The sequence below is a fragment of the Micropterus dolomieu genome, linkage group LG13 (genome assembly GCF_021292245.1).
Source record: "Micropterus dolomieu isolate WLL.071019.BEF.003 ecotype Adirondacks linkage group LG13, ASM2129224v1, whole genome shotgun sequence".
Lineage (NCBI taxonomy): Eukaryota > Metazoa > Chordata > Actinopteri > Centrarchiformes > Centrarchidae > Micropterus > Micropterus dolomieu.
In genome coordinates, this window is record NC_060162.1 from 3,802,868 (window position 1) to 3,828,686 (window position 25,819).

Below are 25,819 nucleotides of genomic sequence, written 5' to 3' on the forward strand. Positions count from 1 at the left end.
CAATTAATTAAGTTACAAAATGCTAAATATGTACTCCATTAAAATATACAGGACACACAGATACATACCCCTTCCATTGGTGCAATGAGTAAGTCATAAAGGGCTCGCAGAGGAGGTTTGCTGATGTTACTTGGTCGGCAAAGAGGGGAGGAAACGCTGTCCTTCACCGGTGACACTGTGGCGCTGTATAGACTCGTCATGCTCTGAGAGCTTCTGTAAAATAATTGTGCTAAATGCTCAAATCAACATGCTCATTAGTACTTAACACTAAGTACAGGTGACGCTGATGTCATCCGTTTTGCAGGTATTACATTACATTACATTTATTCATTTAGCTGACGCTTTTATCCAAAGTGACTTACAATTGGTATGTCTGTCAGAGGTTGCACGCCTCTGGAGCAACTAGTGGTTAAAGCCCCACCCACACTAAGAATTAAAAACGAATACAATCTCCGTCCACACCAGCGTTTTACCTGTGTATCAGAGTTGATCTCCGTCTATACTAAAACAACTGAAAACGCACATCTAGTGGCCGTTCTAGTGAGATACACTGGGCATGCGTGTGACGGTGTAAACATGAAACAGATGGTCTATTCCGTAGTTACAGAAGATTTGTTGAAAGAATAAAGAAATACAGACAAAGAACCACACCAGATCTTATTTTGCATGAACCAATAACGAGCTGGGACTGTTACTAAATGTAACACAGGAAGTTAAAAGCGGCTGTGACGACGGAAAACATACTGGGAATTGTCGCAAAGTACACTGAACAAAATTATAAACGCCACACTTTTACCTATACCGATGCTGTCTGATCAGCATCATGATATGCCACACCTATGAGGTGGATGGATTATCGTGGCGATGTGCTCACTAACACAGATTTTGACAGATTTGTGAACAACATTTGAGGGAAATAGGCCTTTTGTGTACATAGAGACAGTCTTAGATCTTTGAGTTCAACTCATGAGGAATTGGGACAAAAACAAGTGGCTATAAGTGTTATTTGCACAGTAGGTCTACAAAATCAGTAGCATTGTGTTTCTACTTTGCATGACTTATGAGACCCAATCAGAGAGCTAAACGTGAGCATCTGCGCCATCAAATCCATTCACTAAAATGCCCTTTCAAAATGAAAAACGGGATCGGCAGCGTTTTCAAACTTCTCAGTTTTAGTTCTTCGTTTTCGCCATTTCAGTCTGGACAGGAGGTGCAAACGTAGCAAAGGGTCTCCGTTTTAAAACAAAAACACAGTAGTGTGGATGGGGCTTAGGTGTCACAGTAGTGAGCTAAGTACTGCCTCTTATCCACTGTTCCATCACCACCCCAGGTATTTGATCATAAATAAAAGTATTGGACAAATTCAAATAATTTTGACTTGACGGCACTAGATGAAAGGGATCAACAAAGTGATTACAGTTTACATGAATGGTTGTACTAAATGTCCTGCAAATCCAGATATTTCTCTCAAAACCACAAATATCAGCCTCGTGGTGGCTGTAGAAGAAAAGTCAGGGATCACCAAAATCAGTGTGATTTATCCTCAGGGGACTGTGAATGTCTGTACAAAATTTCATGCAATCCATCCAATAATCTTTGAGATTTTTCCGTCTGGACCAAAGTGGTGGACCGATCGACTGATCACTAGCATCAATAAGAGTTAATCAAACCTTAAAACCAAAATCAAACCTGTTAAAGAGGTTATTTCTGGACACCATGCGAAGGTAGCCCGTGGGGTCGGTGGCAGAGGTGAGTTGGTTGTTTAGCTCCTCAAACTGTTGCTCTAACAGATCTCCAGCTTCGCTCTCTGTCTCACTGCTGGAACAAACTCTGCAAAGTAACATAGGCAGACTGCATTATTCCCAATATCACCAGCAACACAGTATTAAACAATCAAGGTATTTTATTCAGAACATCTAGCAACAAAAAACTGTTATTGGTCACAGTCTTATCATAACTTAGCTTAGGTGACTTGTGCTGTTTATTTAACTTTAATTTGAACATATAAGACTGTGTCCCTTTTGCTGAACGGCGCCCTCTGTGCTCACAAGTAACACAGTCTCACGTCTAATGCTAAATATATAGTGTTATATGCAGTGTTACAGTAGCACAAGAAAATAAGAGTCATAAAGTCAGTGAACACACACAGTTATGTCAGCTACACAGCAGTATCCATTTAAAGCTTGCTAACATTAGCCACCATAAGCTAGCGGTCATACCAGTAAGTATGTAGCAACAAAAAACACTGAGCGTATTGAATTAAGCAAAGGTGCGTTTACTATAAAACTTCGGGCTTTTAGTTTAGTTTAATCACTGAACTCCCCCTGCATATGTTGTTAAATCTGAATGAATTAAACTTTGGTGCACATTGTTTCTGTAAAATGAACTAAATGATTGAATTGTGGAGAATCTAATAAGCCTGAATATTTTTTGCCGTACGCTATTTTTGGCTTTTGGGTGCACATACACTTTTAGTGAGGTTTCTACGCACAGTTTTATAAATGAGGCCCCAGGCTTCTAATTGAGACCTGTGTTTATTTCTCAAAATGTGCAGCCACACCAGGCCAGCAACAGGGACAGTTGTCGAATTAGGACTAGGCTTTTAATTTAAGTTTTACAGTAATTGCTTATGAATCAAGTTATGCTTGTTATGTTAGCATGTAAGAAGAAGAATGTTATTTGCTCATTCAAACATTAAATAAACTCACTTTTAACATCAGTGATGCATTAAGGTAACATTTAAATTTTGAGGCTAAACCAGGATGGAGAAAGCGAGTGAAGTATTAGTGATATTTCTTGTGAAATAATACTTTGTTATTAATATGTTTTTGCCTGCCTAGTGCTCACAGTGAGGCCTCTTTAGAAGAATAACAAGAGTCTTTCATCACAGGACTTGTGCTTTATGTACTGGACTGATGGCTCAAAGTATTTGCCATTAGCAAACATCATTACTTTTTATGGAATCCTCTGGCTGCCATTTTCACAGCTCAGGGAGATTTGATTTGATTTAAAATAGTAATTTCTGCTGCCTGGATACATGGTAGAGTTAGAGGGTAGTAAAACTCTACTGGCTGGTTGGAAAACATTTTAATGCTGCATGTGTGCAAATACTCTGCTGTGGATGAGCAGGATTCATAATCGCTACACATACAAATGGAGGGAGGCTCCAGGCTCGCCACAGCTTTAACACACACGCGACAGACACAATGAATCGCTGCTGGCTACAGAAACCCCACTGCAGTGGTTTTCACAGAGAGTTGAGACGCAGTTTGTGTAGGGGAACATTTGCTGACAAGACACATGGTAGTGATTTACAAAGTCGACCAGTTGTGCCAACCAAGGCCTGAAGTTGCGGGTAGGATAATTGAGAGTAAGGAAATATGGCAGGAGAGAGCAGGAGCGAAGGAAGACTGATGACATGCAGCATGTGCCTCCTCTATCTTGTTTTGCTCACTTTCCACCCTTGTGTTTTAATGAGTGACGGTGTCCAGTAATAAGACTCTCGAGTCTACTGGCTGCTCTGTGAGGCTGTAAGCACAGCATGCTTCAACTGAAAGTCAGCATACTAACATGCTCACAATAGCCACGTTTCCATCTAATTATTAAACAAAGTTAAAGCAAACATTTGAAATGTGTCAAAAAACAAAAAAATGAAAATTAGGCGCATTTCCATCAGCTGGTTTGGAACGAATAAACCAGGCACAGACTGTACCTGCTCTGCTTGGTGTCCTGCATTTTGGGTCCAGTCCCTTGTTAACTGTGTTTGCTTGACTAACCGTAACAATCTTATTTAATATCTTTGTGCATGTCCAGGTCCCATGTTAGATTGAATCTATGTGTCTTTTGTTTTCTTATTTTCTCCTTTTTTTGTGTGAATATTTAGTGTGTTGTGTATGTTGTTAATGACAGAATCAAACCGTCTAACAAAGCAGGCTAGATCACTTTGAGAAAAAGCCAAACCTGCTGTAATGGCTGTCCACTCCCAGAGCCTCTCTAGCGTTCCAGATGTACTGCTCTAGCGACAGAGGACCTCCACCTGCTCCTCCTCCACCCTGTGGGCTTCCACCACCATCCTGGAACTCCGCTCCAGCCTCTCCAAGATACACCTCGTTAAACTTCACAATACCTGTAGCAACATTTTAGGAAAGAGATGAGTGAATTAGTGCAGGCTGTACTGTATGTGGCTTAGTCTGCATACAAAATTGGTCCAAGCTCAGTATGCAGGGCAGATTTTGGGAAATATTTTAATTGTTAACAAGGCTAAAAGACTAAAGCACTAGTAAGGAGTGGATCTTAGAAGCTGCACTGTTTCTTGCAACCTCCGATTCAAACGTGGTGGTTGGAGCAAACAAGCGTAAGGCTATAAATATGAAGTTCCCTTGAGGGTGGCCATAGAAGGAAAGGCCATGTGGTCATTAGGGTCAAAAAGTGATTAAAATCCAAAGGTTTACTGCCTTGGGTGCATAAATGTCCTCAAATGTCATGACAATTAGATTATAAGGTTTGTGTACGCATAGTTGACATTTTGGCCGGAGGGTGGCGCAAGAGGAAAGATCAAGAGTCCAAAATTAAAAGGGTTCATCCACTGAGGAGAATGAGTGTGCTCAGTAAATGTCATGGCAATCAACCTATTAGATTTTGGCCAAGTGTCCAATTCACAGACTGGCAGACTTTAGCATTTAGAGGACTGTGTGTTGGTACTGTGCTTGAGGGTTTGTAGTGGCCTTTTTGAGCTGTTTCCAAAGCTGCAGCCAGGTAGGAAGATTTCAGGATTGAAACCTCCTCCTAAATATTTCACATATATAGTTGAGGGCTGCAACTAACAATTATTTTCACTGTTGACTATTTTCTCGATTAATTGATTTGTAGTTTGGTCTATAAAATGTCAGAAAATGGTGAAAATTGTTAATCAGTGTTTCCCAAAGCCCAAGATGACGTCCTCAAGCCGAAAGATATTCAGTTTACTGTCACAGAGGAGTAAAGAAACATGAATATATTTACATTTGGGAAGCTGGAATTTGTCTTAAAAACTTACTAAAACTGATTAATTGATTATCAAAACAGTTGCCGATTAATTTAATAGTTGACAACTAATCGATTAATCGCTGCAGCTCTAATATACCTACTTGGGCATAAATTTACTGCAGTACGATGCCTTAGACAGTCAAATCAAAGTGTTGTTTTGTGCAGTCCTCACTGTGAATGGACCGAGAAATTGCTAGTGCAACACTTCCACAACCCATTCCTCTTAGTTAGACAGACTGTCTTGTTAACCTAACACATTAATAACTTTGTGTAAACATGCTTTAATTTGCCCGACCAACTGCTTGTTAAAATGTGAAACAGCCATAAATAAATAGGGGTTACATATATTCATGCTGAGAAAAGACCTATTTATCTACTTAAAGATTATTCCGTATATATATATGTATGAACAGCTGACTTCTGACTCTCAGTGTCAGGAACAATTCCTGTATAATAACCCAGTAACTCTGATCATCTACCTGTTTACTACTTATTATTTATTCATCATTCTGTAATTCAGTGCTGTTCATACTGTTCATATACTGTCTATATAATATCTACCTACTTTACGTACATAACACCTGCACATAATACTATTTATTCCAGCATCCTTTGTGCTCTGCTCCATCACAATATTGTCTCCATCTGTCTATATTGCTGTTGTTTTGGTTTATGGTGTGTATAAACAGTATTTGTGTTCTGTATACTGTAGCGTGTGTCTGATTCTTGATTCTATGATCAAGCACATTGTGAGCAATGTATGAGTCAAATTCCTCGTATGCGTTCACATACCTGGCAAATTAAGCCGATTCTGATTCAAATTGTACAAAACAGCTCAATTTTAAAAATAACTAAACCTCCACTGATGCTGATATTTGATCTTTCATCTGGACAAATTCCAGTTTTGCCGTGATGGTGGCGCTATAGGAAAAGCCAGCAGTCATCAAACATAAATTATTACAGTATTGCTTTTTCAACTTAATTTAAAATGTTAATAAAGAAGGTGTATTTACCTGCCCCTGGAGAGATCAGCCAGCTGTACAGAAATCCTCCAGCCAGAGAATAGTAGAGGACCATGGCCCTCTGACCATTGACCGTCTCCAGGATGTGCTCCACAGTTACTGGGATGTAAGGGTCACTGCTCGTTGCTTGCTGACTTCCTTTCTGGCGTTCAACCAGGAGATCTGCAAAGGCACGCGTTCGCCCTCGCTCTGCTATGGCCAGCGCCTCGTCATGTCGACCTTAGACATCACAAAGAAAATAAATTAGGGCATCGAGAGGGAGATGAGGAGGTGGAGCAGGAGATTTGGGAGAACAGAAGGTCTAAAGTTAGCAGCATTAGTAAAAGTAATGCACTCAGATTTCAGCTGATGCACAACTAGAGAGAAGAAAGGTGAGAACACCTTGAGTGAGGCTCAGGGATTCACATTACAAGATAACAACACAAGAGGAGAGGACAGTTAATTCACCTAGGCTGACGAGGACCCTCTGGAGCGCCTGGTACGAGCTGGTTTGCAGATCAAACACGGAGAGCTTGTAATCCGTACTGTGCTGCGTCTCATGACGGATTGTCTCAAATAACATAGATGCTCGGTACAACTGAAACACACAGCAAACAAACATTGTAGAATCCAGTTTTCTGAAGAGCTAAATGCACAGAATACATATAAAGATACAAAAATATCTGTCAGGTGTTCGGTTGGGTTGAGATCTGTGGGGATATTTTCATACACATTTCAGGATTTTCCTTTAAATCTGTCACCGGTCTGTGTATTTAAACGCATAATTTTAAAGCAGAAGGAGCTGATTTCAATTACTAGTCAATATTTAAAACATGAAATGCTGTGCTGTTACAATATGAACCACTGGGGGGCACTATAAATACACAACAATCTGAAGAATTTGGATGTTCCTCCTCCTCTTCTCTTACTGCATGGAAGGATACTCATAAAGTCACCCAAACAATGGAAACAATAGCCAAAAAAGATGGTGTCAATACAACTTTTTTGTATCTGGTGGTACTTCACATAAAAGTGCTAAAAAGTGTACTAAAACCTCCTGCATTCAAAATGTGACATTCAAAAGTACAAGTATTAGCGTAATGTATCAATAGTAAATCTAATTTATTGAGCAGAATGGTCCATTTCAGAGTGCTATATTATTACACTGTATTTAGTACATATTTGATTATTAATATCGATCATTACAAGTATTTAAATGATGCAGCTGGTTGAGTTGGAGCTGATTTTAATGTTCAATGTTTTATTCTTTTGCATGACAAATATTAATCTTCAAACTAAAATAAAAGTAACTAGAGCTGTCAGTCAAATGTAGTGGAGTAAATGGCACAATATCTTCCTCTAAAATGTAGTGAGAGAGAAATGAGTAGAACAAAATGGAAGAATACTATAAGAGTGCGATAAAAAAAATTATAATTATTACGATATACTATGCTCAATATAACAAATATTAACTGTAATATTATTCTGTAATATTATTATATAACAAATAAATTTTTGATTTAATTTATCTGAATTACAAATTAATCAGTACTTATTTTTTTCTATTAAGATATTTATTCTGTTGAGGAAAAGGGACTAAACAAAGATTTTTTCATAATTGTTTTGAATGTACCGCAGATTTGTTAACTGATCCACTGTTTGGCATCAAGTGTTTGTTCTGACCATAAGAGAAAATTTTAAAACCACAATTAACCATCTGGTTTCTTCAACTTTCACTTAGAAACAAAAATCTGCCTTTAAACTTGAAAGATTATTGTTTTAGAAAGATATAACATTTTTTATCATGATAACATTTTTGGCCCTATGGCCCAGCACTACCTACAGTAGTATAAGACCGTTTCCCAAAACTACACGTACAAGCGTTGGCAAGTATCAGTCCAGCGACAGGCGTACTGGGAAAAGGTCGTGGTTTGGATTAAAATAATTACATTACGTAAGTCACTTTACTTTACTTTAGTCACTCAAACTTTACTGAACTTAAAACATTTTACTTTTCGCACAAGACTCAAACCTCAGTCTCCTGAGTGAAAGTCCTGAGTTGACTTTACTCATCCACCCCACCACCTCCTTCCAAAGACTTTGTTGCTCTGTATATTACATCACTTCTTCGTCCACTAGAGGCCTAACAAAAAAATTAAAAAGCTGCTGCATAATTGACCTATACGGCCATTTCTCCTAACTGGAACTGTAAGCGAGATCACATCACCCCTGTTCTTGCCTCCCTTCACTGGCTCCCAGTTAATTTTAGGATTGATTTTAAGATTCTATTGTTTGTTTTTAAAGCCCTTCGTGGACTAGCTCCAGCCTATATCACTGATCTATTGAAGCCGCATGCTCCTTCAAGGTCATTAAGGTCTGTAAACCAGTCACTTCTTGTTGTCCCTAAAACACGGCTCAAGAACAGAGGGGAGCCCTTCTTCATGTCAGACTGGCCCCCAGCCTTATTTTCATTCCTTGGCTTTTAATCTGGCATGAGAGCTGTATGTTGTATTTGTTTGGTGTTGTATTTTGTCTATTTATTGTTTCATGTCAATGTACAGCACTTTGGTCAACCTGGTTGTTTTAAATGTGCTTTAGAAATAAAGTTGGATTGGATTGGATTTCTCTGGTGAGCACGGGCTGCAAAAAACGACAAGTGCAGTAAATGTTTTTTGTAACTGCAAGACAAGGGTTTCACTTTGTTGAAAAGTGGTGGGGACATAAGGGCTCAGATTAAGGGTGTGATGATACAAAAGGGTAAGAAGACGTGACGATGTACGAGAACAAGACAAGAACATGTTTAACCTTATTTTGAATAAATATGATCCTTCCCCAGAAAATCCTTCCCCAGAAAATTGGAGCATTAAGCACTTTATTTCCTGCATTCTGGAGACATTTTCTGTTCCAATTTACGGTGGAAATGTCTTTATTTATATAAAGGCAAACAAAAAAATTCAGCTGGCAGTTGACAATTCATAAATATAAAAATATAACATAATACTGGATTTGTTTCTTCTATATTTAAATGCATTGCATGTTTTCTTGTAGTGCAAATTAATCCTTCATTTGTTATTTAACATTTCTTAGTGCAAGCTATTTTTCAGAACATTTTGTCCCCAGTGTGTAAAAGACACCTATGCTACAAGAGGAGTTTAGTTCTGTGGCAGCTGGTGCCATTGTAAAAATGGGACTAATATCCAAAACATCCCTACATACCTTTGTACAGCAATAAAAATCCTTGATCCTGTCTTCACTCTAGACTTGTACAGTAACTTCTGAAGAAAGTTAAGATACTGGAGACATGAAGACACACACACACACACCTGGTGCTGTGCCTCTTCCAGGTTTCCGCTGGCCCACAGAGACAGGCCCAGGCGATGGCGTATCTTAGCTTCATCTTCTCTCCGACCTAACTGCTCTGCCAGACGCAGACCTGAGGAGAAGAGGGAGAGGCAGGCAGGAGAGGAGATCAGACACTGGCTCCTAGGGGCTGATCTGAGAAGCATCTCTCTGAAAGTCCTGGCACTTTGACGCTCATGACAACTGTTGAAGCAAAACTCCCAGGGCACTCACACTTGCCATTCCCTTCCTCTCATTGTTCCTTTTGTCTTTCTGTGTTTCTTTTGATTCAAATTTCAGCATGATAAAAAGTTCTTGTATTCTCTCTGCTCTTCAGTTTGTCTCTGATGTTTCATCTCCCCTGATGTGCAGGAGCAGACAGACACGACGGGTTGTAATTAGTTCTCGTTAGGCTCTCAGACTGAGCAGAACGTCATCAAACATCAAGTTTTGATTTACGCTCCTCTGCCTGTTTCTCTAGCTGGCCCTGTGATGTTCTGTATCTGTCTTTTTTTCCTCCATCGGTTGGGGAGGTTAATTGGAGGTAGTTGTAACGAATGTTTCTCCAGCTCCGTCCTCACCTCAACTCTGAGCCAAATTCCTCGTTGCTTGTTGAGTTAATGATCAATTAAAAATCCAGAGGATCTGTGAGTAAAGTGACAAACTGTGGCCGTGTCTTACAGGCCCGAAGAAGTTCAAATATCCATTACATGTGTTTTGAATTTGTATGTGTAGTGTGCTTTTTTAACATTCCTAAAAAAGAGGATTATTTTTTCAATCTAGAGAGATCAGCGATGTGTGTGTGTTTAACACGTGCACAGATAGCCCCTATGCTTCTGCTCTCAGACTTGACAAGTGCCCTCTTGGCTGGTGTTACTTCAATTAATATAATGACAGAAAGGTACACAGCGCCGGGTGAGTCTGTCATGCATAGCCTATCAGTGGCTCTGTGCAATTTTGGTACCACTCTGTTGTAAAATATTGCTATTGCGTCTTGGGGAAAGCGATGTGCGCTGTGTTATTTTGCTGGCATTATTTTATGGTTGAACTCTCCAAAATCAATTGAATGCCTTCTTGAATGTTATGTTTGCTTGTTCCACACAGAGACTATCCCATTGAAAATTTTAAAAATAATAGCTGATTTGTCCCTGTTCAGGTTCAGATTAAGGGTTTACCGATATCTGTCCTCTACGGCAGCCTGTAGGGTGTATGACGGACTTCTATTATGGTTAATTACATTCGTACAGCCATCTGAAGGCAGCAGGAACGGTATGTCATTCTCTCTTGTTTCAGGAAGTGGCAGGCATTTGATGGCAAGTGATGTGTATTTTCAAAGCGTTTTATCATATGCCACCAGCACCAGACTCTTGAAGAAGTACACATACTACTTTGGTTTTGTTCACACCAAAAATTTTCATCCAAAAAATGCCAAGGAGCAACGTTCCTTTCTAAGTCTCCTAAAAGTAGCTCCTAAAGCATGATTTATTTCCAACAGAGAAGGGCCCACAGCTGTGATAAATACAGTGTGGTCGGGCAGAAACATGGCTGTAATTGTTTTGGTTTTCACAAGTGTGCGTTTTTAGGTTTGTTAACTTGATTTTCAGCATTTCTCTCAGTTCAAACCTTCATGTAGCTAAACAGCATAAAAAACTAGGCTATGGCTTTTCTCATATTTTATAATTGTTGTTTCATTGCCAGCATTTAAATGTGTGTGTGTGCGTGTGTGTGTGTGTGTAGAGTAGAGCAGTCTTGTTATATCAGATCAGACAGGATCATGACGACAAGCTGCCTGAAGGAAACCACACTCTGGGGTAAAACCCTGAGCACTGATCTTCTATTAGCTTCTGTCCGACTCATGAATACCTTTCATGCTTCTGGATTCTTTCAGAAACACAACTCACAATGTTCTGAGGCCTAAACAACTCTGACTTTAAATAAGAAACCGACATGTAGATCAAAGTCTGTCTAAGAGCCAGAGCCTTCCTAAACTGAGTCCGCAGGGGAAGGCAAAAAAACTGTGACTAACTTTTTCCTTTGCTTTCCATTACAAGTTGAGTTGATACATGTCAAAAATTGACTGCATTAAAACATAATGGAATTCAAAAGATCCTATTAGACACGCGCTGCATTTTGATTCAGGTGTGATTACAGTCCTCTGTATCCAGCGGTTACTGGTCATTAGGGGCAGGTGGGGCTTAGCTAACTGTGCAAACAAATTATGTTATTTTTATTTAAAAAAAGATTATTCTCTGAAATAATTTTCTATCTATGAATATAGCATCATCCTAAATTGCATGTCATTTGTGTTAGGATTGTATTTCATGTTCTTGTTCATGTCCGTAGGCGGTGGGATAGCCCCTCTCTCACAATGCATTGTACATTGTACTTGGTCAAATATTAATATGCATGTGTTAGTGAGTTCATTGTAGATCACACAGTGGGGCTAACGGCTTTACTTATGCCAGCTAAATTGATACTTGAGCACAGGTTTGAAACCCTTAATTTGAAGGAGAAACTGGAATTAAAGCACCTTGTGATATTGTCATCACTCAAACTGCTGTGGTTTTTGAAGAAAAAATGGCTATGTCCATGTCTGCTGTTTGGTGGAGGTGGTACTTGATCGAGGACGGGTTACAAAGATTTGAAACATCTTTCTGAGAGGATTGCAAAACATGACAGCGCATGCAGGCGCTCCATTCAGCAGCATGCTAATCAGGTGGAGGAGAACAGGTACATGCTCACTCGGATCCTAACATGTATTACTGTGTGGAAAATGTGAAACAGCCCTGACGAGTCGACAGACTCACTGAATCCGGCACTCACAATACCATGGGACAGCCGTGACTCAAGTCACTGGCCATGCTGTCCATCAAAAGTCAGCTGATTCCGCAGCCACATCACTTCATTACCAAAGTCATCAAGAAGTTTGCTTAGAAGAATCGTTGTGCTGCCTGAGGAGAACCTCAAGGGAGCCCTCAGCCTTTGTGAGTGAAAGTACATTTTATTATCCTGCCTTTGTGCTGCTGGTCTGTGCTTTTGCCATATTGTTGTACTGGATCGATTTACATAGATGGTGCCGAGTGTCAATGGGTCCATGCTTAGCGATTAAGGTTGTTGAAATCGTGTTGTTGTCATCAATTGATTCTGTATCACTAAAAAGTTGTGCGCTTCGTCTTTGGCTTTCAGTGGTGTTGGAGCTCATATGGCCCTGTCGGCTGATCTTGGTTGTGTCGGCTTAAATATTTCATTCTTTATTCAGGTTTGTAATAGTGGTAATGTACCTTGTGTAATTTCTCTCTCTCTCACACCCCTGCGGTGTATGTGTACAACACCTGGTAGAAGCGAGCCACTCTGTCCTTAAAAGTGTTTTGTGCAATGCTCTTACCTTCCTGTAGGTACATCACAGCCTGTGCGTAGTTTTGCAGTGCATGGTGTAGCCTTCCCAGGCTCCCGTAGGCTAGAGTTTTAGCTATTAGATCACTGGTCTGTGCTGCCACGCTGAGGTGCTGCTCCTGGAAGACCACAGCCCGCTCGTACTTTCCTAGAGCTTCGTAGGTCAGTCCCAGGTTGCTGTAGGCTCGACCCTGGCTCCTCACACATGCCGCCTGCTCTGCGATATCCAAAGCCCTTTGGTGCCACTACAGCAGGAGAGCTTGATTACTTAGAGGACTAGTTTGACATTTTGGGAAAAATGGTTTCTTACCAAGAGTAAGATGACAAGAAAGAAACCACTCTTGTATCGCTAAATATGGATCTACAACCTGAGTGTATTTCACAAAATGTCAAACTATTCTTTTAAATTGTTGCAGGAAATACTGAGTCGTGATGTATTATGAATCTGTACAAACCTGTAGCGCTGTCTCATTGTCTGCCATCAGCTGATAAACGCCTCCAAGTGCATCGCTTGCCTCTGCTTCCAGGGATTTATCCTGACAGTTAAAGCAGGATTTACTAAATTTTTCTGTGCGTAACTTTTCATTAAAAAAAGGTAATTTGTCTTATTCGGAAGAAATCGGCAGCTGAAACAAGAACCTCTTGCTGGTAAGTCCTTACCCCTGCTGTGCGTGCAATGTTAAGCTGGTGTTCCAGGCACGAGAGGGCCTGCTCATAGTTGCCCAGCTGGCTGTGTAAGGTGCCCAGCTCCCAATAAGCCTGAGCCTTACCCCCTCCTTCCCCACCCAGCTCATGGGCTACCACCAGCCGTTTCTCAAAGCACACCAGTGCCTGCTGGAGACTTCCCATAGACCTGAAGAAGGAGAAAAAACAATGTGATCCTGTATTACTTTACGTTCGGTCTGTTTTTGCAAGCACACCAACTAATGTGGAGTTTTTATCTTAAATTCATACTACTGGGTCTTCCACTATCAAAGCCCTCTTTTTTTCCAGAGAGACCCATATGGGCAATTTAAGAAAGCAAACAAGAAAGCAAATAGGTTCATAATAACAGGACAAGTAAAAAACAGTTCTTTATCCTCTGAGAGAAAAGAGTAAAAAAGGAAACATCTACAAAGGCTGTGTTCATTGAGATAAATCAGCGATTCTCTTCTCCTCATTTCAATCCTGTTCAGACTCCAGAGAGCAGAAAAAGACTACAAATACAGATGGATAAAGAAAACTCATTATCAAATCTTGTTCTTCTTTCAGTGAACAATACAGCTTTATATGAGAAAAGGCCAATGTGGAGATTCAGCCTACTGTCTGAAAAGTAGCGAGGGAACTACCCCTACATCCATCACCACTACAGCTTGTTACTATTATTACTGTAATTGAATTATGATTATTTTCATTATTTATTATGACTGTAAATTAATTTTGTGTATAGCATATGCCTGAGGCGTCAAAAAACTAATTTGAGATTCTTGCATGACTGCTATTGTGTCTGGCATATTCAAACTAATGGGAAAGCACAGAACATAAATATAGACATGAAATAAATATTCACACAAATGTAAACAAAAGTGGCTACAAGGTACCGTAACAGCATGAAGAGACCTTTCATAGACAAAATGAAAAAAATGCATGTTACAAATTTGCGCACATGGCATTTTAAAGAAATCAAACCCACATATTTCCCCTTGCTTGCTGTATTGTAGCCTTCATTGGAGTACATAATCCAGTTTCCATGTTCATTATTTATTGAAAAAAGCTGTAATATATGCAAATCAAGCACTACAGCTTACACCACTACCAGATACAGTGGGTACATGAAAAGTATAGAAATATGAAAATATAAATATTACTTAGATCGACATTGTGGGAAGCAAACTTTCTTGCAGAGTCAGATGTGAAAATTGACACCACTTTTACGTAATAAAGCAACAGCCAGGCGATGGCTATCTTAGCTTAGCATAAAGACTGGAAATAGTCACTAAAGCTCACTAATTAAGATGTTATATGTACTTTGTTAAATTTGTACAAACACTGAAGTGTAAAAATAAAAAAATTACACTTTTTTATACGGACTGAACAAACAAGCTATAACGTTTCCTGTTTTTCTTTTGGTAAACCCTTTCTCTTGTGTCTTGGTTGTTCTCGTCATTTTGTCCTCCTGTCATTTATTTATTCGTTTTGTTTCCTGTGTTACTTCTTGTGCTACGTACCTGCCTCTCGTTTCTGTCCACTTCACTACCTGCTCTTGTGTTTTCATAAGTAGTATGTAGCTGCAGTACTAGAGCTGCAGTTTTAGGACTGCAGTCCTAGGACCGGAACTGCATTTGCAGGACCCTTGTTTACTTTGATACTGCCAGCTAGCTGGCTGGCTATGTTACTCTTGACAGGCCCCCGAAGCCAATAACCCTTACCCTAACCATCAAAGGGTGTGTGCCTAAACCTAAGTTATTGATTATATGCATGTCCGGTCAACCCTACAGCTGCGGACATCGGCCGTGCTAGCACACAGGGTTAACCTCAACCGTGTTGCTGTGCATTACCACCACCAATCCACTAGATGGCGCTGTTGTAAAAGAATTATGGTCGTAGAACTGCGGTCCCAGGACTGCAGAGGTCCTGAAACTGCAGGTTTTCATGCGTATTTGTTTGTTTACTCCTCCCTTTATGTATTTCAGCTGTCCTTCATTATCTCTGTCTCTCTTTGATATTTAAGTCTGTGTCTTCCCTTTGTCTAGTGTCGCTCAGCCTTTGTTCATTGTCGAGTGTCTCTGCCTGTTTGGATTACTTTGGAGTTTGTGTTTTGGTTGTCACATGCCTCCCCTGCCTGCATTATAGCTTTTGTTTTTAGATTATGGATTTTGGTTTGTTGCCTTTTGGACTGCCTGCATCCTCATTTGTAAATTTCCACCATTAACTGAATCTCCTCAGCCTTGTTGCCCTGCATTTGGGTCCAAATCCGAGTCATTTTTACCATACAAACATGAGTGGATGGTCTTCTTCTCATCTAACTCTTGGCAAGAAAGCGAAAATGTGTATTTCCCAAAATGTTGAACAATCCCTTTAAGCTTTGTTTTACCTACCTGTGCGCATTGCCAAGTCCTCTGTAGGCTTTCTCCTGGTCCTGGACATGGTTGAGACTCTGAGCCACCGTCAGGTACTTTTCGTAGTACTGAATCGCCTCCTCATAGTCTCCCAGAGCATCATAGCAGTCTGCCAGATTCCCATAGGCCCGACCTCTGTCCAGCATGCTCTCAGTTCCACTCAGCTGTTGCAGCATCGCCAACTGCTGCTCAAAATAGCCAATAGCTTCCTCAAATACCCCCATGTTCATTTTAGTGATGCCCATGTTCCCGTGGACCTGGGCCTCCAGACGGGCATCCCTGAGTCCCTGCGCTAGGCCCAGCTGGGCCTCATAACACTGGAAGGTTGTAGCGTAGTCTCCCAGGGCCATATGTACTGCCGCCAGGTGGCCAAGGGCGCGGCACTCCCCCTGCTGATCACCTAGATCTTTTCGGACAGTCAGTTCCTGGCTATGGAAGGACAAGGCTGTATCCAACTGGCGGAGGAGCCTAAAGTGGGAGGAAAGTTTGAGGAGAGAAAAAGAGAGGTAAGAAAAGAAGAACCAAACAAGCAGAGAAATCACGCAGTTGAAAATCTGTCATTCTTGTCAACTTTATTACCTGTGAACTGATCCGAGTGCTGAGTAGGCGTCAGCTTCCATCTTCTGATCGTTGGCCTTCTGAGCAAGGGTTAGTTGCTGCTGGTAAAACCTCACAGCTCCTGGAAGATCTCCCCGACAGACACACACATCCCCCAGGTTCCCAAAGGCCCGGAAAACTGCCTGCTGACAAACACAACCACATGGAGCCCGATTAACTACCACTTCCTAAGTAAGGGATACGTTTTTAAAGTTTATCAAGTGAACACAGCAGTGGTAGGTGACCTGTGTGTTATCCAAGGCTTGTGCTATAGAAAGCAGGTATCTCTGACACTCCTCTGCTTTGTTGTATTCCCCCAGTGCTTTGTGAGCCAGACCAAGGTTACAGTACGCTTTTGCCTGGGCTAATTTGTCTTGCAGGTCCTTAGCCAAGGCCAGGTCCTGCTCATTATACCTAGGAAATGGATGAAAGATTCAAAGCATGCCTTTGTCATTTACACTTCAATTAAATGGAAATATTTCAGACACATGTGGTGTATTTGGAAACTTTGAAAAACATTTTCCTATCACATAAAGTTTGTGTTTTGTGACATTAATTTATTCTCTGACCTGACGGCGTCTCTGTACTGTCCAAGGCAGTAGTGAGCATAGCCGAGGTTGTGGCAGACCTTGCCCTCTCCTTCCAGGTCCTGCAAGCCTGGGGCCAGAGCCAGGTACTGCTGGTAGTACGGCAAGGCCTGAGCGTACTCACCTCTCCAGCTGTGAAAATTTCCCAAGTTTGCTGCAAAAGAGAAGATTTTTCAATGAATTACCATTCCTCTCTTCTTTCCTTAATGCATCTCTCTCTTGTCTAGCTTGCCTAGTGCTCTTGCTTCACTTTGAGTGTCTCGGAGCTCTCGTGCGATGGTCAGGTGGTGAAGGTAGTGTTGTAGAGCTCGGTCGTGAGCCCCCAGTGCCTGGTAGGCCACAGCCAGGTTACCATGTGTGGAGGCCTGGGATGGACGATCATTTACCTAAACCAAAGGAGATATTACATTTCTGTTTTCCACACGGCGTCTAAGTATCGCTTGTGAAGAGAGCTGGAATTCACCTCCAGTGAGATCTGTAGTTCTTGTCGGTGGTACCGGACAGCTTGGTCATAGATGCCAAGTGCGTGATAGGCGTTGCCCATGTTACCATAGGCCCTCCCCTGGGCAGCGTAATCACTCAGCTCCTGGGCGAAGGACAGGTGGGCTTTGTGGAGCTTCAGCGCTGTCTCATACTCCCCCTTCATCTGGTGTATGATGCCTGAGATGGAAGTAAGAAGAGGAGATGTATTTTCAATATAAATTCTCTTTTAGAGGTCTGAGCAGTTATAGAGAGATCTAAGCTCAGTGGTAGGGCTGTCCTTGACTAAGGATTTACATAGTCGAATCAGAATTGTCAAGTCTTGCCTATAGTTGAATCATATGAGTGTCTGTGTGGCGGCAATTGCGGGGGGCAGGGGGCTTACACGCCTGCTATTCACTGGTCTTGTGCCGAGTTTTGTGGGTGCGCGTGCCTGACTGTAACTAACTGTACATGCACATCGCGGTACTGTTTCAAAAACGATATAATATTCTTTGTGTGGTTCATCAATGGTGATAAATGATCTGAACGACCCGCGAGGTGCGCACAACTCGGCACAACACCGGTGAAGCTGGGGCTTCTTCTCTTCAGCAGGTGTTCCTCTTCTGCCACTACGCAATACACAGTACGCCCATGTGCACTGACGCCCCACTTCCGTAAGGGTTAAGGTTACAATTATGAATTTATTCACGTACTTTAAAAACATTTATTAAAAGCTTCTTTCTTTTCAAATTTTTATTTACATCATTATATGTTAAAGTGTATATTGTAATAGGCAGCATATTAACTTATTGGGAGAAAACTGGTAGTTCTATTTAAAATCAGACGTTGAGCACCCCCATATCGCCAAAATAGCGTGATCCTCATTTCATAACGCCGTTGCGAAGCTTCGACTGTGAGATTATCAGTCAGGCTCCACCCATCAAAGCATCAAATCTTCGACTATTTGGGGTCAGCCCTTGTGATTAGCAGAGTTTTCAAGTCTTTTGAGACACATCCACGTCAAGTCTCAAGTTCAAGTCAAGTCTTTAATCCATAAGTTTTATATTATCTGGGGGCGGGTCCAATCAATCAAGTATCAAGTCATTTGAGACAAGCCCAAGTCAAATCTTAAGTCAAGTCTGTCAGCAGAGCAGTTTTAACGTGTTTTCGGGCTAGTCCCATCAGGTTTCATGTCAAGTCCAATCATGGCTGAAGTCTAGAATTGTTAAGTCCAAAGTCGTCCAGCATGACTTTACCAGATCAAATCTCAGTATAGTCAAGTCTTTAGGGAGTCAAGTTTCAAGCAAGTCCAAGTCAAGTCCTACTTTTTGTGACTTAAATCTGACTTGCTTTCAATTCTCAAGTCTAGGGATCTGCTGATTAGTTCATCCAACATTGATTTGATTAGTAGTGAACAACGGCGTCAAAAGTGGTGGGGACATCGGAGCTGAGATTAGAGGAAGATATTTTAACACTATTCATTAGAAATATTCAGTGTTGAAATATATGTGTGGGGGAAATATATATATATATGAGGGTCCTCCCCCAGAAGATTTTGAGAATTAAACACTTAATTTCCTGCATTCTGGAGATATTTTCTGCACCAAGTTTTGGTGAAACACATACAAGTTAGAGGTGACAATTCAAAATATAAAAACTGCAACAAAAAAAATGCAGTAATGAGTAGCTTGTTTTTTTTAGCTTAAGTTTTTTTTGGGACAATGCACATTTGTTTCTTCTACATTTACTTTGCACAGCATGTTTTCTTATTGTGCAAATTAACCTTTCTCAAAGCATTTTCATTTGTTAAAATTTTTTGTTGCAAGCTATTTTTCAGAACATTTTTAACAAATGCTTTCAAAAAATGATGGGGACAAAATCAGCCTTTTTAAAAAAGTGGTGGGGACATGTCAGCCTGTAAATCATAGGTGATGACACCTATGCTAGTGAACTTCAACAGCTTGCTTCTCATGAACATAGTAAATCCCCAAAATGATGCACAGAGATGTAAATACCCAACAAGCAAAAACAACAAGCAGAGTGGTAAATAATTAAAAAGCTACTGTGAGAAAGTTCCATAAATCTAATAATATCTACTGCTATGGTCTTCAAACTTCATTACTGCATATGCAGAGATCCAGAGGAGAGTCACACAGTTTGTCTCTCTGTCCAGGGAAAAGGAACTGAAAAACTTAACTCCCGGTGGCCTTCACAACTTTTTGTATGATGTTGTGTCTTCCCTACTATCAACAAGCCAGTTTACAGAGCCAAAGTAGACAAAAGTTAGACACAATAGAGATTATGACAGAAAAAGAAGAGAGAAAGACAGTAGCTGCAGGAAAGTTAAACACAGGAGGGGTTTCAGAAGGAAATGAAATACTGGGAAATGCAATTTAGAGGGAGAGTCATTGTTGTTGCAGAACTAAACAAGCAGGTGGCACACAAGACTCTTAAAAAATATAGTAAAAGCACATAAACCTGTGTGTGTGTGTGTCTGCCTGTTTGTAGATGGGGTTAACTGCACCATCTTCTCTGTTTACATGCATTAATGCAAAACTTGATTATAACCAGATTGGGGCAAAACACAGTGTTGATAGCAACTCTCAGGTAAACACATTAACTGTTAGTGTAATTAAGGTCCACAGCAAACATAACAGCATTAACATGATTGGATTACACATCTACCTTTCAAATTATGGTAGCAAATATACACCTTTATAGTCTGATTTCTTCTTCTTCACTGTGTTTTGAACCTTGCGTGTGCTAGAAAGGTCCCGAAGGGAAAACTGCATGCAAAACAGTGTTACAAATAAAAAACACTGGTCTGGATAGTGACAAAAAATAAACAAAGTCATTTTACTTTTTGACTTTTTATTTTAAGTTGCTAATGTTAGTGTTACTGCGCAGCAAAAGGACATTAAACCAATTGACTGTTTTTAAGTTACTGTTGCTTAGGGTGAACAGAAGTCCCCGTTTTCCAGGGACTGGTGGCCTGTCCCCGTCTGGAGCTGTCCCCTGAAATGTCCCTGTTTTGTGTGTTAATCATAGACTGTATAAGGTGTTAACAGACCTGAAATCAGATTTTACGTGGCCAGAAAGACTGGATGTATCACCCAGTCTCTTTACGACTAAGTTACAGCTGCATCTGGGCCAAACAGACATAATGTGCAAATAAACATCACTTTATGTCTGCGGTAATGGCAAAGGTATGTCTTTGTGATACTGTAATGTTTCTTTTAACGGAATCACAATTGTGGCCAAATAAGTGTCAATAATAACTTATTGTGGCCAAATAAGTGCCGTTTATAACGTAACCAAGCATGTCATTTACATGATTATAGGCAATAATAGAAGCCTGTTGTTGCTGATGGATTATGTTTTTGATAGGAGTATGTAAACAGACTGTAGCCTATAATAACATGACTTACTGCTAAGTTATATATAAAATAAAACCATGATCTCTTTTGCAATTATCCTGGTGACATTATTTAACTTGCGGTGTAACAACCAATCCAGTCCTTTTTACTTTTTGCTACACCGGTCAAGTTTTCCACGCTAGCAAGGCGCAGTTCACATAACTGTGGCAGATTTACAACTCAAAATGTGTAATTATTTTTGAAACAATGATTTGCTGATTTCAGAGAGAGTTAGATAAAAATCAGCTTCTCACTGCAGGTCAACGACTGTCGATTTCGTTGGCTGAAATGGTGACTACAATTGCAGATTTTAGCAAGCTAGCTAACTCAAACTCTGAGTCCGGCTAACTTTTTAATGTATCTGGCTGATTGTTTTAAAATGAGAACCATGTGAAAAGGTCTTGAATATTCACAATAGACATTTATGTCTAAATAAACATTAATGAGCCTAAAACTATATATCCCCGGCAAAATGTGAACATCCTCACTATAGGATCCATGTAGCAGACAAGGAAAAGGCATTGCTTTGTATAACAGTGTAGAGCTAGTTAGCACTAGCACTGTATTTTAAATAAAAATGTAATTAAAATGTTAATTTCTTTAAACATAACCCTGTTTGGAGTCTCACGATTAACAGCAACACATTAGGTTAGAATTTTGCTTTATAGTTGGTATTTTCAAAAAACAAAAAAAGCTTTGAGGAGGAGAATTAGTTAACCAATGTGTTTGGCAAACCTCAGGTAAAAGAGTTGGTTTCTACTGTAAGCAGTAAGCTATTTAGCTGGGTATGCCATCTTTAGTGCCTTAAGTCATAACACACAAACACAGTTTCATATAATTGAGCTCTTCTTTTTTAGGTTTAGGAAAGGCAGTAAAAGAGACACGGCCCTCCAAACTCTTTAGATACCAAGTATTGCTTTCTCTTAATAGAGCACCATGCACACCGCTATAATCTTTATAGACTTGTTACATGAGTTCACAATTGCTGTTGGGGCGACGCATTAAGCGTCACAAAATGGACATGCTTGTGGTGTGATGTAATGTACACAGTGATAACCTTATCTAAATACGAACAAATATAAAAAAAAACTTAAAACCATCTATGATTCATTTAGACATTTACTTTGTAACTGCCCCAATAAAATGCTGCACTGTTTTAAATGTTATTGCTGAGAGCAATAACATTTAATATATCTATATCTATATCTATATCTATATATCAAATACATGTTATTTCTACAGTGAAGACAGAATAGGACAGATGAGAGGGGGGTTAAAAGAAGGGACACAGAGATATGGGGGGTGTCGAGACACCAGATGGAAGAGGTTACATGTGGTTTTCATGTCAGACTGTGTGGGGAGAGAGAGGCTGTGGTCTGATTCACTGAGTGTAAACTGTGAGTCACTGGCACATTTCCAGCTCAGTTGTATTATTTTGAACAAGACTGGTGATCTCATGTACTCCCATTGTCAACAAATCCCATGAAAAGATCAAAACCAACAATGAATTGATCCTACTAACAAGTATTGTCTGTGTGTCCAAAGCCTAAAACCCATCAGTGAGCCTCCCTGCTTCATCACCATGAACACACACTCTGTAGTTTATTCTGACTCAGTCCCACATACACTGTAGTGCTGCCCCATATAATCACTAGAGCACCACATGTGGATTCATCCGCCACTGAAAATAGTCCCTGACAAATGCACTATTTCCTCCTGTTTGAGTAACGTTTGATAAATCCTACAGTGAGCAGCTGTTTTATTAATCTTCTGTAGGAACCGATTGGCTGAGTGACACAGACAGGAATCAGAAAGTATTATATGTCTTTTTGTGGGATTTGTCGACAATAACAAACATACAAAATAAATCCACCCTTATATTTGGTGGTTCTGTTTTATAAAACTCAATAAATGTGAGATTGTGTGCACATGCACAAGCCTGGTTTCCACGCCCACAGTTAGCATGATATTGACGTAGACACCACTTTAATCAAAGGTTTGCATTTAAATACCTCTGTCTGCTCCAGTAGTCTTCAGTCATGGCAACGAAAAGAGCACCTCTAAAATAAATCAGAGCACCCATCCCTGTACAATATACCATTACACATGCTATGGCTATTTATAGTATACGTCCATGAATTCAATATTTCATCACAAATGCATCAGTAAAGCAGCATCATCCGTAATATCTCATCATCATTGCCATCAAACTTCAGAAAGGTAATCAATGATGATTTAGTTTATGGCGCTCAAACTGAGGACTTAACAGAGCCCTTCACAATAAAGGTTGATGAATAAAATTAAAAAAGCATTAACACAACTGATGTCGAATGTAAAAATAACAAAAGCAGACTGAACAAAGGAATAATACAACCGGGCACACAAAGGCAATTAATTAAAATAAAGATTATTATTGCATCTTTAATTGGCATATTAAAGATGGGCGTGCGACTGCAAAAAAAAATTCATTCACGCTCTGTGAAACCAGCTAACAACCTAAAAGAATAATGATGCATATTTGATTTCTCTTTAGTTTTCATTTCCACTTTTGGAAACACAAAATTGTGTGCACAAATTACTTTAAGTATGCACGGGGTGCACACATCCTCACAGCATGTTCTGGTTTATTAAATATCATTTTATGTATGAGACATGGTTTTAGCGCATATATATCTTGCCTCTAAAGTCACACAGTGGTTGAGTCAATAACAAGAGTACAGGAGCATAAGAAATGGACCTGTACGTTTAAAGAAAAAGATACCCAACACATTATGTTGTTGGAGCCGCATAAGCCCTGTCTCGAATATGTAGGAAGCAGGGTTACATGAAGAAGAGGAGGAGGTTTCTGATAAGGAAAGGGAGACCTCGTTCATCGGGGTCTCGCGCTAAGAGGATTACAGAGGAGCCTGCAGAGTTGGCTGGAATATCTGGCTTCAGTTACACCCCTCCTCTTAAACTCTGTTAACACATGAGCACATGCGCACACACACTTGTACATACAGAATCTCGCTAAAGGCAAAACCGCACACTTCTCTGAGGCTTAAGGGTGCCAGCTATCTGTAGATATTCTGCATGACGGTGGGATTCCCCCGACGAGGAGGAGCACAGTCTGAAGAAAGCAGAGCTGTGAAGATTAGAGGTGTGGAAAATTAGGTGAGATCTGATGGCAGGGTATTCGGCTGAGACAGCACAGAGTGATTAGAGGAGGAGAGGGATGATCTACGGTCCCCTTCTGTCTCAGTGGGATGGAAAAGACTCACTGAACTAAATTGGGTGTGGCCAACCTGAGCCACATGCTTTTCTTTGCCTTCATTTGTCTGGTCTAGTCACGTTCTGTTGTTCTTTGTTAATTAACCATGTTAATAAAGACAAAAATACGTGAAATGTGTTGCTCGTATTGAGAAAGCTAAAGAGAATTATCACCTATCTCTGCAGTTCATGCGTTTTAGTGCCTTTCAGCTCATCGTTTTGGTCTCAGCACTCTCACTTGTGTTGTTTCCAGACGCATCAGGCAGCTGTTTTCAGTGAAAAATGACTGCTGCCATTGGATTTTGCTGTGTACCTTCCTGAGACTGGAATAACTTTAACATGGGGAGCATGGCATTTTTAGTAGAGCTGGAGGACTTTTATTTTGGGGGTTGGATGAGAAGCAAAGTCTTTCTGGCTGACGTGCTATACTTTACTGTCACATTTTTAAGGCTTCTGATCTCCCAGGCTGAATAGGTGGTCTGTGCAAGCAGCTTACTACAACCCATATTTACGTTTAGTGTTAGATGGCGACCTCTAGTGGCCGTAGTAATTACGACTGGAGCAAAGGAGGAAGTCAGGTGAGGTACAAAATCACAGGACATCAAATCACCACTTCACTATACTACCATCTGGGCGCAGGTACAGGTCCCTGAGGTGCAGAAGGGCTCGTTTTGGCAAAAACCTGATACCTGCAGACCAGAACAAGGTGTCTCGATGACGACACAAGGAGTTTCCACATGTCCTGTCGGTTGTTGTTGTTTACGAGAGGAAAATGTTGCATATTATTTGGTGGTGTTCAGTGATGTGGAAAAGAATTTCCCTCTGGGACAATAAAGTCTAAAGACTAAAGTCTAAGTCTAGTGATAGACCGATATCTGGCATGCCAATATTGGCATCGGCCGATATCTGTGCTCACAGGCCAATATATCATCCTAAATGACAGCAGCTGTTATCTAACAGCATTACTGGCTAGCGTTATATATATATATATATATATATATATATATATATATATATATAGTAGGGTTGACCCCAGATAGTTGAAGATTCGATGCTTCGATGAGTGGAGCCTGACTCGGCTGTCAATCTCACAGTCGAAGCTTCGCAGCGAAACAAGGATCACGCCATTTTGGTGATATGGGGGTGCTCAACATCTGATTTTACACAGAACTACCGGTTTTCTCCCAATAAGTTCATATACAGCCTATTACAATATACATTTTAATGTTTAATGCTGTAAATAAACATGTAAAAAGAAAAAAAATCTTTCTATAAATCTGCATGAATAAATCCAAAATTGTAACCCCGACCCTTGTTCGTCAGTGCGCATGTGTAGGCGTAGCGTGTTTGTGTAACCCCCCCCCCCCCCTCGCAATCGGCGTGCACAAAAACACACGATTCGACTTTCAGTCGACCATAGGCAGGACTTGACGATTCTGTTTCGTCTATGTAAATCCTTAGTCAGGGACAGCCCTAATATATTGTTATACTGTAGAGAATAATGCAGGTGAATGACGTCACTTCTGACAAACTGTACCCGCTCTCCCATAAACACCAGCCACGTTCTGAAATCCACAGCAAAACGCAATGTATGTTTCCGTTTCATTCATTAATAAAACTTCCCTCTAAAACAACACGTTACTGGCTGAGGT

General features: G+C 40.4%; 1 protein-coding gene across 2 annotated transcripts in view; it reads right to left on the reverse strand.

Moving 5' to 3' along the window:
• ttc28 (tetratricopeptide repeat domain 28) overlaps positions 1–25,819 on the reverse strand; it is a 165,470-nt gene that overhangs the window by 12,846 nt on the left and 126,805 nt on the right. For both annotated transcript variants that reach the window (XM_046067824.1, XM_046067823.1), the window contains exons 9-23: positions 17,504–17,700; positions 17,273–17,426; positions 17,023–17,194; positions 16,699–16,867; positions 16,436–16,596; positions 15,836–16,324; positions 13,419–13,611; positions 13,214–13,294; positions 12,751–13,003; positions 9,350–9,459; positions 6,495–6,624; positions 6,039–6,266; positions 3,961–4,126; positions 1,690–1,830; positions 69–213 (exon numbers count right to left, since the gene is read on the reverse strand). In XM_046067824.1, the coding sequence (XP_045923780.1) occupies positions 69–213; positions 1,690–1,830; positions 3,961–4,126; positions 6,039–6,266; positions 6,495–6,624; positions 9,350–9,459; positions 12,751–13,003; positions 13,214–13,294; positions 13,419–13,611; positions 15,836–16,324; positions 16,436–16,596; positions 16,699–16,867; positions 17,023–17,194; positions 17,273–17,426; positions 17,504–17,700 (2,789 nt within the window). The remainder of the gene's footprint in view (positions 1–68; positions 214–1,689; positions 1,831–3,960; positions 4,127–6,038; positions 6,267–6,494; positions 6,625–9,349; positions 9,460–12,750; positions 13,004–13,213; positions 13,295–13,418; positions 13,612–15,835; positions 16,325–16,435; positions 16,597–16,698; positions 16,868–17,022; positions 17,195–17,272; positions 17,427–17,503; positions 17,701–25,819) is intronic.